This window comes from Hippopotamus amphibius, chromosome 16 (genome assembly GCF_030028045.1).
Source record: "Hippopotamus amphibius kiboko isolate mHipAmp2 chromosome 16, mHipAmp2.hap2, whole genome shotgun sequence".
NCBI lineage: Eukaryota > Metazoa > Chordata > Mammalia > Artiodactyla > Hippopotamidae > Hippopotamus > Hippopotamus amphibius.
In genome coordinates, this window is record NC_080201.1 from 47,152,243 (window position 1) to 47,168,449 (window position 16,207).

The 16,207-nt window shown below is 53.4% G+C and overlaps 2 protein-coding genes across 5 annotated transcripts; both read left to right on the forward strand.

Moving 5' to 3' along the window:
* Positions 1-1,516: 1,516 nt before the first annotated feature.
* Positions 1,517-8,865, forward strand: RBM42 (RNA binding motif protein 42). Of its 3 annotated transcripts, none has more exons than XM_057712482.1 (10): positions 1,517-1,750; positions 1,994-2,138; positions 3,440-3,524; positions 3,619-3,693; positions 5,165-5,230; positions 5,308-5,483; positions 5,961-6,293; positions 6,577-6,694; positions 8,335-8,529; positions 8,622-8,865. In XM_057712482.1, the coding sequence occupies exons 1-10, from the start codon at positions 1,623-1,625 to the stop codon at positions 8,732-8,734; spliced, it is 1,434 nt and encodes a 477-aa protein (XP_057568465.1). In that variant the 5' UTR covers positions 1,517-1,622; the 3' UTR covers positions 8,735-8,865. The 3 variants fall into 3 exon arrangements, with proteins under 3 accessions (XP_057568465.1, XP_057568466.1, XP_057568467.1); XM_057712483.1 differs by having other exon boundaries at positions 5,329-5,483; XM_057712484.1 differs by lacking the exon at positions 5,165-5,230 and having other exon boundaries at positions 5,329-5,483.
* Positions 8,866-12,601: 3,736 nt separating this feature from the next.
* ETV2 (ETS variant transcription factor 2) lies at positions 12,602-14,912 on the forward strand. Of its 2 annotated transcripts, none has more exons than XM_057712535.1 (6): positions 12,602-12,671; positions 12,767-12,883; positions 13,153-13,212; positions 13,463-13,921; positions 14,345-14,457; positions 14,705-14,912. In XM_057712535.1, exons 1-6 carry the CDS (start codon positions 12,602-12,604, stop codon positions 14,903-14,905), a joined length of 1,020 nt encoding a protein of 339 aa, XP_057568518.1. In that variant the 3' UTR covers positions 14,906-14,912. The 2 variants fall into 2 exon arrangements, with proteins under 2 accessions (XP_057568518.1, XP_057568519.1); XM_057712536.1 differs by having other exon boundaries at positions 12,767-12,843; positions 13,131-13,212.
* Positions 14,913-16,207: the final 1,295 nt, after the last annotated feature.

Genomic DNA, 16,207 nt, shown 5'->3' on the forward strand with positions numbered 1-16,207 from the left:
ATACAGTGAAAACTGCACTTTACCTCTGTAGTCTTCCCCCCTCCAAAAAAAATAACCCCAGCCTAATGTTGAGAAAAACATCAAACAGATCCAAAATGAGGAACATTGTACAAAATACGTGACCAGTACTCCTCAAAACTATCAAAGTCATGAAAAAGAGAAATTGTCACTGGCAAGAAGAGCCTAAGGAAACATGACAACTAAATATGTGTTGTCCTGAATGGAATGCTTAAACAGAAAAGAGATTAGGTAAACACCAGGAAAACTGAATAAAGTATGGACTTGAGTTAATTTTTTAAGGCATCCTATTCTCTTCTTAAAACACCTCTAGCACAGAAGCAAACAAAGTATATTATCAAAGCACTCATTTATGCTGATTCAAACTGGAACTTTAAGAAACCAAGGCAAGCAATAAAATTAAGTTTTAACGGGGGCGGGCAGACCGACCAACCAACCAAATGAAATGTGTGGACCTTACCTGGATCCTGATTTTACAATAATACTATTGTATAAAGACATTATGAGGCAGGGAAAATTGAACGCAGCCTGGGTGTTAGAGAATACTAAGACATTTTCTTGGGTATGAAAACGCTGGTTTTGTTTTTTTTTTTTTTTTTCTTACAAATACTCCTTATCTGTTAGACATCATGAAGCAATTATGGGTGAATTGATATATGTCTGGAATTTGCTATAATGTAAGGCAAAAAAGTATATATGTAGACAAAACAAGAAGGGTTGAATATTAGTAATTGTTGAGAGGTACATAGATGTTCTTTATGTTATTCTCTCTACTGTTGTGTATTTTTGAAAATATTCATAAAACATTTTGAGGGACTAAAAAATCAAAGGAGAGATCAGCTGTGTCCCAAGAAAGCACACATACCAAAACTATACACGTGACCTTCTGAGTTGACCTATTTGACTGCTGTCTCTTGGCCTTTCCGTGAACTATTCCGCCTACCCAGAATCTCTCTCATTTTCATCTAGCAGAAGTCTTCAGGTTCACCTCCTCCAGGAAGCCTGGGTCAAGCGCCTCATCCGAGCTTCCCACATCACGTCCCTGGCTTTTCTGGGGCTCACTGTCTGGTAGCGTGTCGGTCTACCCCGGAGTGGGCGACCACGGCCCCCAGCTGTCTCCAGCCTCGCCCTGCCCTGGGGTGATTCGGATTTCAGTGTGTTTTAAAACTTCCGAAACGGGCCTCGCGGTGGCAGCGGAGGGACCTCCGAACTTTCCTGTGTCCTTAAAGGTCAAGTTTCCACTTTAGGGATGGGGCCAACTGACTTTACAGCACTCTTACAAGGCTGCGTTCCTCCGTGAAGGCGTGGCAGTCTCTCTCGGCTGCACTCTCAGAGACCCAGGTTCTTCCGTAGACTCGTTTTCCTGCACTCTGATTGGCCTATATTCCTCCTTGGGCGGGCCCCTCGGGTGTGGCCAGGTTCTCATTGGCCCTCGCTCCAAAGACGAGCCCCGTTGGCGCATGATGTCTAGTACCGGCGCCAGTCGCTTTCGCTGATACGTCATCCGCGGGCGCCCGCCCTGACGAAGCCAGGGAGTACACAGCGGAACCGGCGGAGACGGCTGAGCTGAGGCGGTAGTAGCGACAACAGCGACGGCAGCAGCGATGGCCGGGGCGGGGCCAGCCCCGGGACTCCCGGGTGCAGGAGGACCTGTGGTCCCGGGCCCTGGTGCCGGCATCCCGGGCAAGAGCGGCGAGGAGCGCTTGAAGGAGATGGAGGCGGAGATGGCCCTGTAAGGCCCGCGACAGGGCGCGATAAAGGCCGTCCCACAGCCAAAGCCGTCGAGCCCTGGAGCCTCCAGGCCACGATGGGCCTGACATATGGCTCTGTCTTGGGGGAAATGGGACTTTGGGGATTGTGGGGGCGAGAGTAAGAAGGAGAGGTTGGCAGGGGTGAAGGTGCGGTCGCAATATACCCAGTGTTCCAGAATTGGTGCAAAGTCCTGAGCTGTGGTGTCTGTCCTGCCCGCCCCCAGGTTTGAGCAGGAAGTTCTGGGGGCTCCGGTAACGGGAATCCCAACTGCTGTGCCTACGGTGCCCACCGTCCCCACGGTAGAAGCAATGCAAGTCCCAGCCGCTCCTGTGATCCGCCCAATTATCGCGACCAACACATACCAGCAGGTACGGCTGAACTAAGACATGTAATAGAGCACGATGCCTCGAACAGTGTTCGTATACAGAGAGCTATTGACATGTTGGTTTGTTGATTAATTCGTGTGACAAATATTTTAGGTGCCGGGCACTGAGGACACAGTAATGACTAAAACAAAAAATATTTCTGCCCTTGGGGAGCTTTTATTCTAGATGATGTTGGCCAGTAGAACTTTCTGCAATGATGGGAATGTTCTGTATTTATTTAAAATTCATATTAAAGTTACATAGTTCCTCAGTCTCATGAGTCACATTCAAGTGCTCCGCAGCTAACTATGTATGACTAGTGGAGAGAGAGACTACTAAAAAGAGAAAAAGTAAATGAAACTTACACATTCTCTCAACGAATAATTTTCAGCTGCCTTTTCTGCACTAGGCACTATTCTATACACTAGGCATATAGCAGAGAACAAAACAGAAAAACAGTCACTAGTTTTTTGAAATTTACATTTTACTACAGAGAGACAGGTCAGAGTAGAGTAAGAAGAGCAGAGGTCTCTCAGCACAGTCAGGGAAGGTCTTTCTGAGGAGGTGACATTTAAGCAAAGATATAAAGGGCTTGATGGGGGGAACCATGCAGATACCTGGGGGAAGAGTATTCCCAGCAGACAGAACTGCCAGTGCAAAGGCCATGAGGTAGGTGCATACCTGACATGTTCAGGGACCAGCAGGGAGAACAGTGGGGCTAGAATGGAGTGAGCAAGGGAAAGCATGGAAGGAGATGAGGACAGAGAGGTGATAGAGACAGATCTAGTAGGACCTTGTGGGTCACCATAAGGACCTTCGTTTTTACTCTGAGATGGGAAGCAGTTGAAGGATTTTGAGCAGTGGGGTGATATGTTCCAACTTAGATGTCACCAGGGTCACTCTGGATGTGTTCAGAAGACAGACCATAGGGGGCCAGGGCAGAATCAAGGAGTCTGAGGAAGAGGCTACTAAAATACTCTAGGCCAGAGATAATGGTGGCTTGGACCAGGGTAGTGGCACGAGAGACAAGGAGGACAAGCTGGACATAATTTCAGATAGTGCTAAGTGCTTTGGGGAAGGTGAAGCAGGATGATGAGAGAAGTTGCAACTGGGAGGGACTAAGGACACCTTCAGCTAGTGTGATCCTAAAAGCGTCTCTGAGAAGTGATGTTTTAGCTGAGACCTAAAGTTTGACAGATAACCACACAGTGTGAAGAATGAAACCCTTGGCCTCCCAGGTCAGCCTGCCAGGTCAGCTTGGAGGTACTGAATCAGGCCTCTCACCCCAACCTCCTCTCCAACAGGTCCAACAGACTCTGGAAGCCCGAGCAGCCGCTGCAGCCACCGTGGTTCCTCCCATGGTGGGTGGCCCACCTTTTGTGGGCCCAGGTAAGTAAGGAGTGGTGGAGTGAGAGAGGCAGGGTGGTGAAAAGGGATGCCTGGGATTCTCCTCCAACCATCCTCATCTCTCTCCTTCCAACAGTTGGCTTTGGCCCTGGTGATCGGAGTCACCTGGACAGTCCAGAGGCTCGAGAAGCCATGTTCCTGCGGCGAGCAGGTAGGTCTGGGGCCAGGAACTCCCACATTTCACCAAGCACTCTTCTTTTGACTATTTCACCCTCTCCATTTCATCCCCATGATGTTGTCATCTTTCTAAAGCATAAATCTGATCGTGTACTTCGTTAGTTTGGCCTTGGTAAGGCTTGATCGTTGCAAACTAACCCCCTTCCTGTCACTCCTAATCCCTGTCCTTTGCTGTGTTTCTTCATAGCATTCATGCTTTGTAACAGGTTGTACAATTTACGTATTTAGTATGGTTGTCGTCGTTTGTTTTCTCTAAGATGTAAGGTCCATGCTGCCTAGTAAGCATCACATGCTCTCTGTTGATGGCATGAATAAACCATCAAACAAGCACCTGTGCTCCTCATCTGGCAGTCAAGACCCTACATTACCTGGCCCCTTGCAGAGAGAGATCCCCATTTCATCCCCAGGAGCCCCAAACATTGCTGGGATGTACCAGCAAGGCTCTTGCTGAGGTCCTTTCTCGCCACTGCTCATTGTTGCCCACCTTTCATCTTCCAAAACCGATCAACTAAACAAAAATCAAGCTACCTAAAATCAACTAAAATCTGTCCTGTCCATAGGTCACTCATTCTTACTTTGTGTTGTTGAGGTGACCTTTATACACAGTCAATTTTTGTGACATTATTTCCTTGTGTGTATGAAAAGGATGTGTGTTCTGTGAAGTTCTGCTGTAATCTCCATTAGATCAAACTTGTTCATTGTGTTACTTAAATCTTGTTACACTTTTTTGATGGTTCTGATCAAAATGCAAATCTGACCTAGTCACCCTGCCTGGCCACACCCAACCCTGCTGTGGATCCCCGGTGCCCTCCAGAGGACATCCGCAGTTCAGCCAACAGGACTGCGCTTGGATGCCTTCTGACCTCTTGACCATTCACTTATGATGCTTTCCAACTCCTGACTTCCTCTGTTACAATTACACTAAACCTCAAAGTGAAAATGTTTTATTTATAAATGTTCTCCTAGACATTAATATTTCCACACTCAGCCTTTGCCTGACCAACTCTTCACTATCCTTTGGGTCTCAGCTCACAAGTCCCTTTCTCCAGGAAGCCTTCTCGAGTCCCCCTGGCATAGCTCTTCTGAGCTCCCACTGTTTCTTGGGCTCCCCACTCCCAGCCTGATCACCCTGCCTGGGCTTTCCCCCATCCCCGCCCTGGTCACTCTGATTTTGGGTCTATTCTCTCTTGCTCTGGACCAGGAACTCCCTAAGAGCCCTTGGTCTGTAGGTGTGTCCCTAGCATGGCCCAGGACAGGGCCAGGCCCAGAGAAGATCAACAGTGGTAAGTTTTTGCTGAATGAACAAATGAAAAGACCCCTGCATCTCCCAGAAGGCTCCCCAGGCTCTTCTCTAGGATTCCTTGGGTACTGAGAGTACCCACGTGCACAAACCTTGCCCCAAGTGCCCCAGGCCCTCTTGACACACACCCCCATCTCTCCCACAGCTGTGGCCCCCCAGAGGGCCCCTATTCTGCGTCCAGCCTTCGTCCCTCACGTGCTACAGAGAGCAGGTGAGGGGGTCAGGGTCATCATCCTTGCTCAAAACTGCTCCCCAAGCCCTCCAACACCCCCACTAACACCCTGACAGATTCTGTTCTTTCTTCTGCAGCAGCTGGTCCCCGCCCTATGGCCCTGCGGCCCCCTCACCAGGCCCTCGTGGGCCCCCCTCTGCCTGGGCCCCCTGGACCCCCTATGATGCTGCCACCAATGGCTCGGGCCCCAGGGCCCCCCTTGGGCTCCATGGCTGCTCTGAGACCTCCTCTGGTGAGTGTGGACAAGGAACCCGAGGGGTGCAGTGGGCAGGGAGACCCGCATCCTGGCCTGATGGCCTGTGTCTACCAAGTCTGCCTTTCCCTTGGCTTTTCTTGTCTCTGACTTCTCACTTTCTGACTTTGTCTCTGTCTCTGTCTTTCCATATATCTTTCTGTGGCTGTATCTTTATGCTTTTTTCTTTTTGTGAGGAAACTATAGAGAGGAAAGTTATAGGCGTATTTCTCTCTCTGTATCTCTGTTTTTCCTTTGATTGTCCCTCTCTGTTTTTCTGTTTTGATGTCTTTTTTTGTCCCTGTGTCTGTCTCTCTGCCGTGTTTCTCTATTCCTGTGTTTGTCTCTAACTAGAGCCTTCTTTCCCTGAGGGGGGCTCTCTGGCTCCCCAGGCCCTTGCTCTGTTGTACAGGATGGGGTGGGAATGAGGTCTGAGCCTGTGATCTGGCCCCCCTCATGCCCTCCTTTTGCCTACAGGAAGAGCCAGCAACACCCCGAGAGCTGGGCCTAGGCCTGGGGTTGGGCCTGAAAGAGAAGGAAGAGGCTGTGGTGGCGGCAGCGGCCGGGCTGGAGGAGGCCAGCGCAGCAGTGGCTGTGGGAGCAGGAGGCGCCCCAGCTGGCCCTGCAGTCATTGGGCCCAGCCTGCCGCTGGCCCTGGCCATGCCTCTGCCTGAGCCTGAGCCCCTGCCCCTGCCGCTGGAGGTTGTGCGAGGCCTGCTGCCCCCGCTGCGCATTCCTGAGCTTCTGTCCCTGCGTCCAAGACCCCGGCCCCCTCGGCCTGAACCACCCCCTGGCCTCATGGCTCTTGAGGTGAGCAGGGAGCAGAGCAGTGGGGGGACAGAAAGGGCTGGTTGGGCAGACAGGAGCCCATCGGCTTCCGCACACAGCACCTCATGTAATCTATCCGTGGAGGTAGGAGGGACCCAGGAAGTTGGAGGGGTTGGGAGGCATGGGGAAGGGGGAGGTAGACACACACCTGACACCCAGAAGCACAGACCAGGGGGCAAAGGAAAGTGGGAGAGCGTGAAGGGGGCAGATGGGTCCAGCAGATTCCAACATCAGGTCCTTTGCACCCCATCCCTTTCCTCTGAAGGTCCCAGAGCCTCTGAGTGAGGACAAGAAGAAAGGAAAGCCAGAGAAGCTGAAACGCTGCATTCGCACAGCAGCTGGGAGCAGCTGGGAGGACCCCAGCCTGCTGGAGTGGGATGCAGGTAAGTGGGCTCGAGTGTGGCATCTGTGCTGCTCAGCCAAGGGAAGGGGACCTGGGTAAGTCCACACCTCTCTGCAGGGCAGCACTGTTGTTAGCCCGCCTCATGGAGAGCCAGACTGTGGCTCTGGGGAGCAGGCCCTCATCTAGCCACTGAGCAGAACTTGGTGGAGGGGACTGGTGCCTAGGACCTTCTGGCCTCTGTTTCATTCGTGAGGGGCCTCGCTTGCTAAAGGTGCAAGAGCATTCTTTTTTCTCCTAACCTTTTATGAAAAATTTTAAATACTGATTGCACAGTTAGCAACTGTATGTCTCCCACCTGGATTCAGCAATGAACATTTTGCCGTATTCACTTTAACCCTCCATGTATATGCATGTTTTTTTGGGTTTTGCTCAGTCATTTGAAGTAAATTATAACTGAAATTCTCACTTCACTCCTAAATACCTCAGTATTCATCTCCTAAGAAAAGCAATATTTTCTTTCACATCATTACATGATTAACACATCTAAGAAAATTAACAATAATTCTGTGGTATCTCATATTCTGTTTATGTTCAGATTTTCCCAGTTGTACCCAAACTGTATTATAGCTGTTTTTCCCCTGAACCAGGATATATGCAGTTTTGTGTCACTTGATTATTATCTTTTAATGAGAATTGTCTCCCTCCCACTGCTTTGTCTTACGTATAATAGTTTTTTGAAGTGTTCAGACCAGTTGGTTTGTAGAAGGTCCCACCCTCTAAATTTGTCAGATTATTTCTGCCTGGGGAGACCTAACTTGTTCTCACAGAGTGTCCTCAGTCACCACGCCAGCTGTGGGGCAACCACAGTGGTAGCCAAGGAAAGGGGCCCAGCTCACACAGAAACTCATGTACTCTATTCCTGGCAGTAGGAGGGACCCAGGAAATTGGAGGGGTTGGGAGGACATGGGGAAGAGGGAGGCGCACACATACCTGACACTCAGGCCCAGCCAGGGTGTGGAGTGGCAGGAATGGCAGCTGAAGTTGGCCTTGGAGAAGAATCAGGCAGTGTGTTCAGGTTTCAGGGAGTCAAGGGGGGATTAGAGTGGGCTTCGTAGAGGAAGCAGAGCTGAGGAACGATGGAGTCTGTGGTACTGAGGTGCCATTATGGGAGCCAGTGGGTGTCCAGGGCCCAAGGAATGTCCATGGGGAGGTGTTCAGGAGACCAAAGGATGCTGGGGGCTCGGAGGACAGGCCAGGGCTGGGATGACGAAGCTAGGGGCTTCATCGTGGGAATGGGTGAGCTGGCCCTGGGGTGGGGCAGGGCAGTGCAGTTAGTTAAAAGGGAGGACTCTGGAGCGAGATGCCTGAGTTCTTGTCCCAGCTCTGCCGCTTCCTGATTAGCTTGGGGCAGGTGACTTGACCTCCCTGTGCCCTGGTTTAGAGGGTTGTTGAGAATGCCAGATGTGTTAAAACCTCATAGGTGCTTAGCAGAGAGCCTAGCACAGGGTAAATACTGTATAGGCATTGGCTGTTGTGACTATGAGGGCCCCAGGCAGTGACTGCGGGGATTCAGAGGAAGAGGGCTTGGGGGGATGCTTCCAGAGAAGGTAGGGTCATTTAAATAAGACAGACACTGGGCCAGACATCTGTATCCTCTTACCTCCTCTCTCCCAACCCTAGATGACTTCCGGATCTTCTGTGGGGATCTGGGCAATGAGGTGAACGATGACATCTTGGCACGAGCCTTCAGCCGCTTCCCATCCTTCCTTAAGGCTAAGGTGATCCGTGATAAGCGCACGGGCAAGACCAAGGGCTACGGCTTCGTCAGCTTTAAGGACCCAAGCGACTATGTGCGCGCCATGCGTGAGATGAATGGTGGGTGCAGCCTTCCCTAGGGTCAGGGGGCACGGCAGGCGTCTGGCCTGAGCCTGACCCCAGGCCTGACCATGAACCCTCCATTCCCACAGGGAAGTATGTGGGCTCACGCCCCATCAAGCTGCGCAAGAGCATGTGGAAGGACCGGAACCTGGACGTGGTGCGCAAGAAGCAGAAGGAGAAGAAGAAATTGGGCCTGAGATAGGGTCTGTGGCCAGGCACCCGCTCCCACCTGGCCGGGCGCTGGCTTCTCCCCACAGTTCTTTGGAAAACCCTCAACTATCCACCCACCCGTCCTCCCCAAAACCAGTTTCAATAAATTTACGTTCATTTCCATCCCTGGCTAGGCTTGGAAGCACTCTTTGGGGAGCAGGGCTTAGCATCTCCTACCCTGGGAATATAGTGGGGAGCCTTGAAAGTTTACGCAGACAAGCATGCAGATGGGTGTTTTTCAGTCCCTGCTACGTGCCCGTTACATCTTCTTGAAACCTATTAAGTGCATGTTGAGTGCAGCTCATTCCACAGAGGAGGAAGTAGAGGCTTAGGGCAAGGCCAAAGCCAAGTGGAAGCTCAAACCTGTGGTCTTCTGACTCTACCCTGTGTTCTCAGCACCAAGGTAGGGGTCTTCTGGGCCCTGTCCTTCTGGAGCTCACAGCCTTCCAGGCTTTCATCCATTCAGCAAACTCTCATCAAGGGCCTGGACAGTGCTGGGGACACAATGGTGACTTAAACAGTCCCAGGCCCTGTTCCCTGCAAGCTCATGGTCCCGTGGCAGAAGATAGGGCCATAGCCAGACAGTGACAGCCCAGAGTGAACAGGGTTGGGATGGGGAGCCATCCCTGGGAATCAGGGAGGGCTTCCTGAAGGCACTGGCCACCTCTGAGACTGTCTCGTTCTCTTCCTGTCGTTCTCTCTCCTAATCTCTGCGGTTGTCAACCTCTAGGTCTCTGAGACTGTTTTCCAGTTTCTTCACTATGCCAAAACCCAGCCGACCTCTGCTCTATTTCTTTGAGTGTTTCTCTGTGTCTCTTTCTGTTTCTCTGTGAGTGCCCCTCTGTTTCTTACCTCTTTCGAAATGTCTGTATCTCGGAGTCTCTCTTCTCTCTTTGCATCTATAAGTCTCTTCCCAACTCCTGTTTCCCAGCTCCACGCTTGTCAGAAGAAGTGTCCATGCAGGACCTTGAATGCCAAACTGAGAGCTTAGACTTTACCCTGAAAGCAGCAGCCGACTTTGAGAAGCTGAGACAACGTTCAAGCAGGGGACTAGCATCACAGATTTGCACTTTAGAAAAACCTGGGGTTATGGAAAGAGGTTGGAGCAGGGACCAGGCAAAGAAGAGAAATGGCATGGGAGGGGATGAGGGGGCACAGCCATCAGAACCCTGGACTGGGGGGGGGCGGGGGGGGGCGGGGAGAAACAATGCCAAGGCTTCTCAGGGAAGCCGCCCAGGAGAGGTGTCAAATTTCTTTGGTTCCTGTCTTCCTCCCTTACTGCCCCTTCTGACGTCACATTTTCCAGTCTGGTCAGAGGGGTGAGGGCCTCCCTTCAATGGCAGGAAGTGCCCTTCAGCCCCCTGCCACCTGGACTGGACCACCCAGCTCCAGAACCCTTAAACCCCTTCCCCACATCACTAACCCTCCCTACTCCTGACCCTCTTCTATTCACTGCAGGCAAGGGAGGAGATGGGAAGAGGAATGATTCCAGAGAGGAGGGGTTTTTTTTTGTTGTTTATGTGTATATATATTTTTTTTTATTTGGCTGCGCTGGGTCTTAGTTGTGGCATGTGGGATAGTTCCCTGACCAGGGACTGAACCCGGGCCTCCTGCATTGGGAGCCTGGAGTCTTAGCCACTGGACCACCAGGGAAGTCCCAAAAGGAGGGTTTTAAATGTGTGCATTTAAGTCAAGAGGGGAGAGAGAAAAAGATCAATGGGGTTGAGAGAGATAAACAGAGATGGAGGAGTTGTAGTGAGAAGAAACAGAGATGGGGTGGGAGACAGGAAGAGGAAGAGAACTGTGGGTCAGAGGCAGTATAATGAGAAGGCAGATGGGTAAAAAACCCAGAGAGGGAGAGATGGAAACAGACAGATGAGATAGGAACACTTAAAGACAGGTGGGGAGAGACTGAGACATTCGAAGAGACTTGGGGCCATTTCCTGGCGGTCCAGTGGTTAGGACTCCACGCTTTCACTGCTGAGGGTGCAGGTTCAATCCCCGGTCAGAGAACTAAGATCCCGCAAGCCATGAGGTGCGGCCAAAAGAGAAAAAAAAAAGGAGTTACTGGAGTCGGGCCTGGTACAACAGAGACCCAGAGTCAGGGACACCAACCCAGGGCAGAGAGACATGGAGAGACTGATACATACAGACAGGAGAGAGGCCAGCTTCAGGGAGAGGAGGCCCCAGGCCTGGTGGGGCACAGCAGGTGGAGACCCCTGGGTTAGATGGATGGAGGGACTGGTGATGCCTGAGGGCTCTGTGGTTCAACCAATGCTGGGTCCATTTCCAGGACCCCCGCAACCACCCACTGTGACTGAGTAAGTAGCTCTTCCTCTTGAGGCCCAGCTTTCCTTGTGTAACATAGAAGAACAGTGCCCCCCCAAACTCCTCCCACCCCCATAATGGCAAGTGGTTAATGATCGAACTGGTTGAATATTGGAAACAGCCCATATTAAAGAAGTTACTTTTAATGGTAAATATTTACTTCTCAGTGTTGCAGGATGGGTACGAGCACAGGCTCTGAAGCCAAGAGGGTTTGGGTTGCCAGATTTAGGAAATAAAAATACAGGGCAGCTAGTTAAATTTGAACTTAACAAATAATTTTTTAATATGTGTGTCCCAAATATTGCATGTGTGTATGTATATGTTGCGAGTATACACGGTTTGTTTTTTTTGCTGAATCATTGGAAACAAATTACAGACATAACACTCCACCCCTCAGTATCTCAGTGTTCCTTATAGAGAACGCTTTCATATCATAATACCATTATCACATCTACGAAAATGACTAATTCTATATCTCATATTCAGTTCATATTCAAATTTCCCCATTTGTCCTGAACTATTATAGCAGGGAAGGGCATGGATTCTGGAGATGAAGAAAAGTGGGAGGAATCCCTCCTCAATTTCCCCTTTCATAAAATCAGGATAATACTAGTACCAATCCTCATAGGAGGATTAGACAAAGGCCTACAGCACAGTTAGTGGCATGCAATGAGCCCCCAATAAATGTTAGCTATTATTATCACTGTCAATGTTTATATTGTTGTTACTATCCTGGGAAGCAGCCCCAGGACTCCTCCTCAAAGCCCTCAGAAGGGGAGAACGGCCTGGTGGAGGACCCCAGGTCAATCTACCCCCACCGTCTTCCTCCACAGGCCCCCTGCGGATTGTGACGTCTGTCCACCAGGGGTCTGGCCGGAAATCCCCCTTCCTGTTGCAGATAAGCCTGGCACAGCCCAGCTGACCCCAGGCCCTCCTCCCCCACCACCTCCCATGTCGCAGGATCAAGTCCCCAAGCCCCCGCCCCACCCCGGTCACCCCAGAAACACCCCTCTGCACCCCAGTCTCACCCAGCCCGCTGTTTCCCAAGCTCCTGTTCAAGTCCAAGCCGCCCCTGTAGCAGGACAGCCGTCCCTGGGGGCAGGGGAGAGTGGGGCAGGGGTGACACAGCTTGGCCCCGCCTCAGCCCCTGCAACTCGACCCCTGCTGCAACCCCCAGCTCTGACGTCTTGGAAAATTCCCCCCTGCCCAGGCCCCCAGGGGAGGGGGTGCATAGTATGAAATGGGGCTGAGACCCCCGGCTGGGGGCAGAGGGACCTGCCAGAGGTGAGCTCTGAACTGGGGACTGGAAGTCTGAGTGTGTGGGTGCCTGGGGGCCCTCACTCCTGGTCTGAGGGAAAAGGACACTGGAGGCCAAGAATCCAGGGTCCTGGGGAAGGAGGGAGCAGAGGCCTGGACTTCTCTGTCTGAAGGAAGCAAGGGATGGGGCCCAGACTCCAGGGTCCCTAAATGTCACCAGCTCACCCTGTGCCCTTTTTTTTTTCCTGACCCAGAACATTCACAAGGAGCACCCATGGATTTGTGGAACTGTGATGAAACATCACCACAGGAAGTGCCCCTGGGGAACAGGCTGTCAGGGCTGGGTAGGCTGCTGGGGCTGAGACAATGTGTGTGGGGAAGGGGGCTCAGGTGGGGGCTGCCACTGACCCTGACGGGGCTCTCACCTTATTGCCTGCAGACGGAGCTGAACTCGACTTCTATTTCCCTGAACTGGCACTCCAAGGGGACACGCTGACAGTGGAGACATGCTGGAAAGGTGGCTGCGGGCTGGGGCCCCTGGGTGCTGGGCAAGAAGGTGAGGGGCTGGGCTCCTAGGTCTGAAGGAGGAAGGGGGCGTGCCTGGACTCCTGGGGTTGAACCGGGAGAGGGGTGTGGGCTTGAACTCCAGAGGCTGAAGGAGGAGGGGGCCAGCAGCGTCCTGAGTCCTGGGTCTGAGTGAGTAGGGGCTGGGAGTCATAACGCTCAGTCCCTGACAAATAGAGACCACTGGGCTGAGTGGCTGAGGGGTCTCGAGGCACTGTGCACACCATTCCCTAAACCCTGCTACGGCTTTATCCCTCGCAGGGCTCCCACAGCCGGACTGGGGCTCCTCCTCACCGCTCCCAGACGCTCCATGGGGGGCCGGTGAGTGGGGGGGGGGGCGGGGGGAGGGACTGGGGTCCTCCACTGTGACTAGTGGTTTAGACTCCCCGATCTTTGAGGGGGAACGGGGCTAGGACGGGGGACGCCTGTGTCCTTAAGGTGCCATGGCCTAGATCCGGGAGTCTGGGGCCCCAGGAGCCAGGGCTGAGAGCTTCGACTCCTAGAACCCCCGAGGGGGCCGGGGATCGGGACACCTGGGCTCCTCTCACTTGGGGTCCGTTCGTCCTCACAGAACCCGCCCCTCAGGCCCTTGCGTGGTCGGGAGACTGGACAGACCCCCCGTGCACCGGCGCGGTCCCTTGGAGCCGCGTCCCTCAGACCCTGGGCGCCGCCCCCTGGGCTGGCTCTGATGGGGCAGCCGGCCAGAACTGCGCCCCCTCCGCGGGACGTGCCAGCTCGTGGTCGCACGCCCGGGTCGCCGCCGGCTCCGCCAGCTGGGACTATTCTGTTGGCCCCGACGGCGCCACCTGCTGGGGCAAGAGCCTCGGCGGGGGGCCGCGCGCCGACTCCGCTGTTTCGTGGGGCGGGCCTGCGGGCTCGGACTATACCACCTTCTGGGACTCGGGGCTGCACACGGATCGCACGACCTCGTCGAAGGCGTACCCGAGTTCAGATCTCACCACTTCCTCTGAACCGAGCCAGCAGTCGGACCGCGCAGCCTTGGCTCGTTGCCCCAAAACTAACCACCGAGGTGAGGTCCGCGAGACTTGGTCCCGACAGAGCCAGGCGCCAAAGGGGGCGGGACCCGGGAAACCGGCGGGGCTCCAGAGAGGAGGGGGTTAGGGTTAGGATTAGGGTCCCCAGGGAGGAGAGGACTAAGACACGGGTACTCTCCTAGGGAGCAAGGGACGAGGACCTAGGCTCCTGTATTAGGTAAGAGAAAAGAGATGAGGATCTGGAAGCCTGGGTCTCCGAGACGGGGCAGCCAAACTCCTACATCTCTGACATGGGGACTCCGGATGCCTGGGTCCCCAAGGCCAACTCTTAGGTCCCTTAGATGGAGGAATATGGACTCGTTGGTCCCCGAGGAGGAGGGGATCCGGACTCCTGGGTCATCGAAGAGACAGGATCTGGGGCCAGGAAACCTGGGTGTTCACTTGCCTCCACCCTGCAGGTCCCATTCAGCTGTGGCAGTTCCTCCTGGAGCTGCTCCACGACGGGGCGCGGAGCAGCTGCATCCGCTGGACGGGCAATAGCCGCGAGTTCCAACTGTGCGACCCCAAAGAGGTGGGGCAGCGTCTCAGCCTCGCCAAGTCCCGCCCGAGTCTCCCCGTGTTTAACTCAGCCCCACCAGTACTTTGCCTAGAGCTAGGCCCCGCCCCCAGCCTCTCTCCGCTTCTCAACCCTGCTCGGCCAGGCCTAACCCCTGTGCTGACAGACCAGAACCCCGCCCCCGCCCCACCCATCCATGGTCAAGCCCCTCCCTCTCCCGCCCTCTGCGGCCCTCTCAGACTAAGCCCGGCCTCCGCCCTAGGTGGCGCGGCTGTGGGGCGAGCGCAAGAGGAAGCCCGGCATGAATTACGAGAAGCTGAGCCGAGGTCTGCGCTACTACTACCGCCGCGACATCGTGCGCAAGAGCGGGGGGCGCAAGTACACCTACCGCTTCGGGGGCCGCGTGCCTGGCCTAACCTATCCCGACTGCATGGAGGGCGGACAGGGAGCAGCGACTCAATAAAAATATACGGTCAAGCATCGTTGTGCATCCTTCCCACGGATACTGACTACATCTGCTAGGGGGCCTGTGCGCACCCACCCCATCCACATCGCCCCCATAGCCCAGTGTGATCCCAAGACACGCCGTGACCAGAATAGACCCAGAGACTTAGGGGACCTACTGTGTGCTCACTGTGTGATGGGACATGCAGAGGAATCAAACAGTCCCCACTGGGCCTGCCTACTGTGTGCCTGCCCTGTGCTGGGACTTGCACAGCAATCAGACCTGATCACTAACTTTCGAGTTTACCTACCTTCCCCCTTTGAAAAGAGGACTCAGGCTCCAAAAAGGGCTTCCTGTGTGACCTCCCAGTGCTAGGGACCATCAAGGAATTAGACCTAGTGCTTGCCCCCAAAACCACCTATTCTCTTTCCCTACTCCAAGCTAGGGGCCATTGAACTCAGACCCCAAGGAGAGCCTACCCTGTTCTAGGAACCACTGAGCCCCTAAGGAGAGCCTACTGTGTGGCCCTCTTGTGGGCCATGCTGGGGACTCAGCAGTGACCAAGACAACCCTGGACCTAGCCCACAGAAAGCTCACAGTCCAGTGGGGAGACAGACCCATAACCAGCCAGGGACAGCCTAGAGTGGTCAAGGCTGGGATGGGGAAACTCTAGGGGATAGAGGGGGCCCAAAAAGAGGAACCCCGGCCCTAGGCTGAGGTGGGGGGTGGGGTGGTCAGGGAAAACTTCCTGGAGAAGAAAATAGCTGATTGGAAAAGTCAGGTAGGCAAAGAATGTTCCAGTCAGAAGAAACAGAGTAATCAAAGGCCTAGAGGTAGATCTCACAGCACTGTTCAATGAACTAAAACCTCAGCATGGCTGGAGAGGGGACCACGGCTCTGTTCACAAAGGTCCAGGAGGAACTGCCTTTGTGGGCCATAGTAAGGGGCCTGGACTTTATCCTGGGGGGATAGGGGGACCAGGAAGGGATTTAAGCAGGGAAGGGATTTGGGCTTTAGGAAGATCTCATTGAGGGGGGTGAATGCAGGCATGTAAACATGCAGTTCCACAAATAATTACAACGCTGATGAACACAGAATGCCTAAGAGGCCCCCAACCCAGTTAGGCCTGGACACTGCACCTAGCATAGTAGGTGAGAAGCTTTGGAGACCATTTCATAGCTTCTTCTTCCAGTCCCCAAAGCCCTCTTTACTCACACAAGAAATTCACTCATTCCACAAATATTTATAGAGTACCTATACTATGTGCCAGAAACTGTTTTAAGTGCTAGAGATACAATGGTGAATGAGACAAAAATTGCT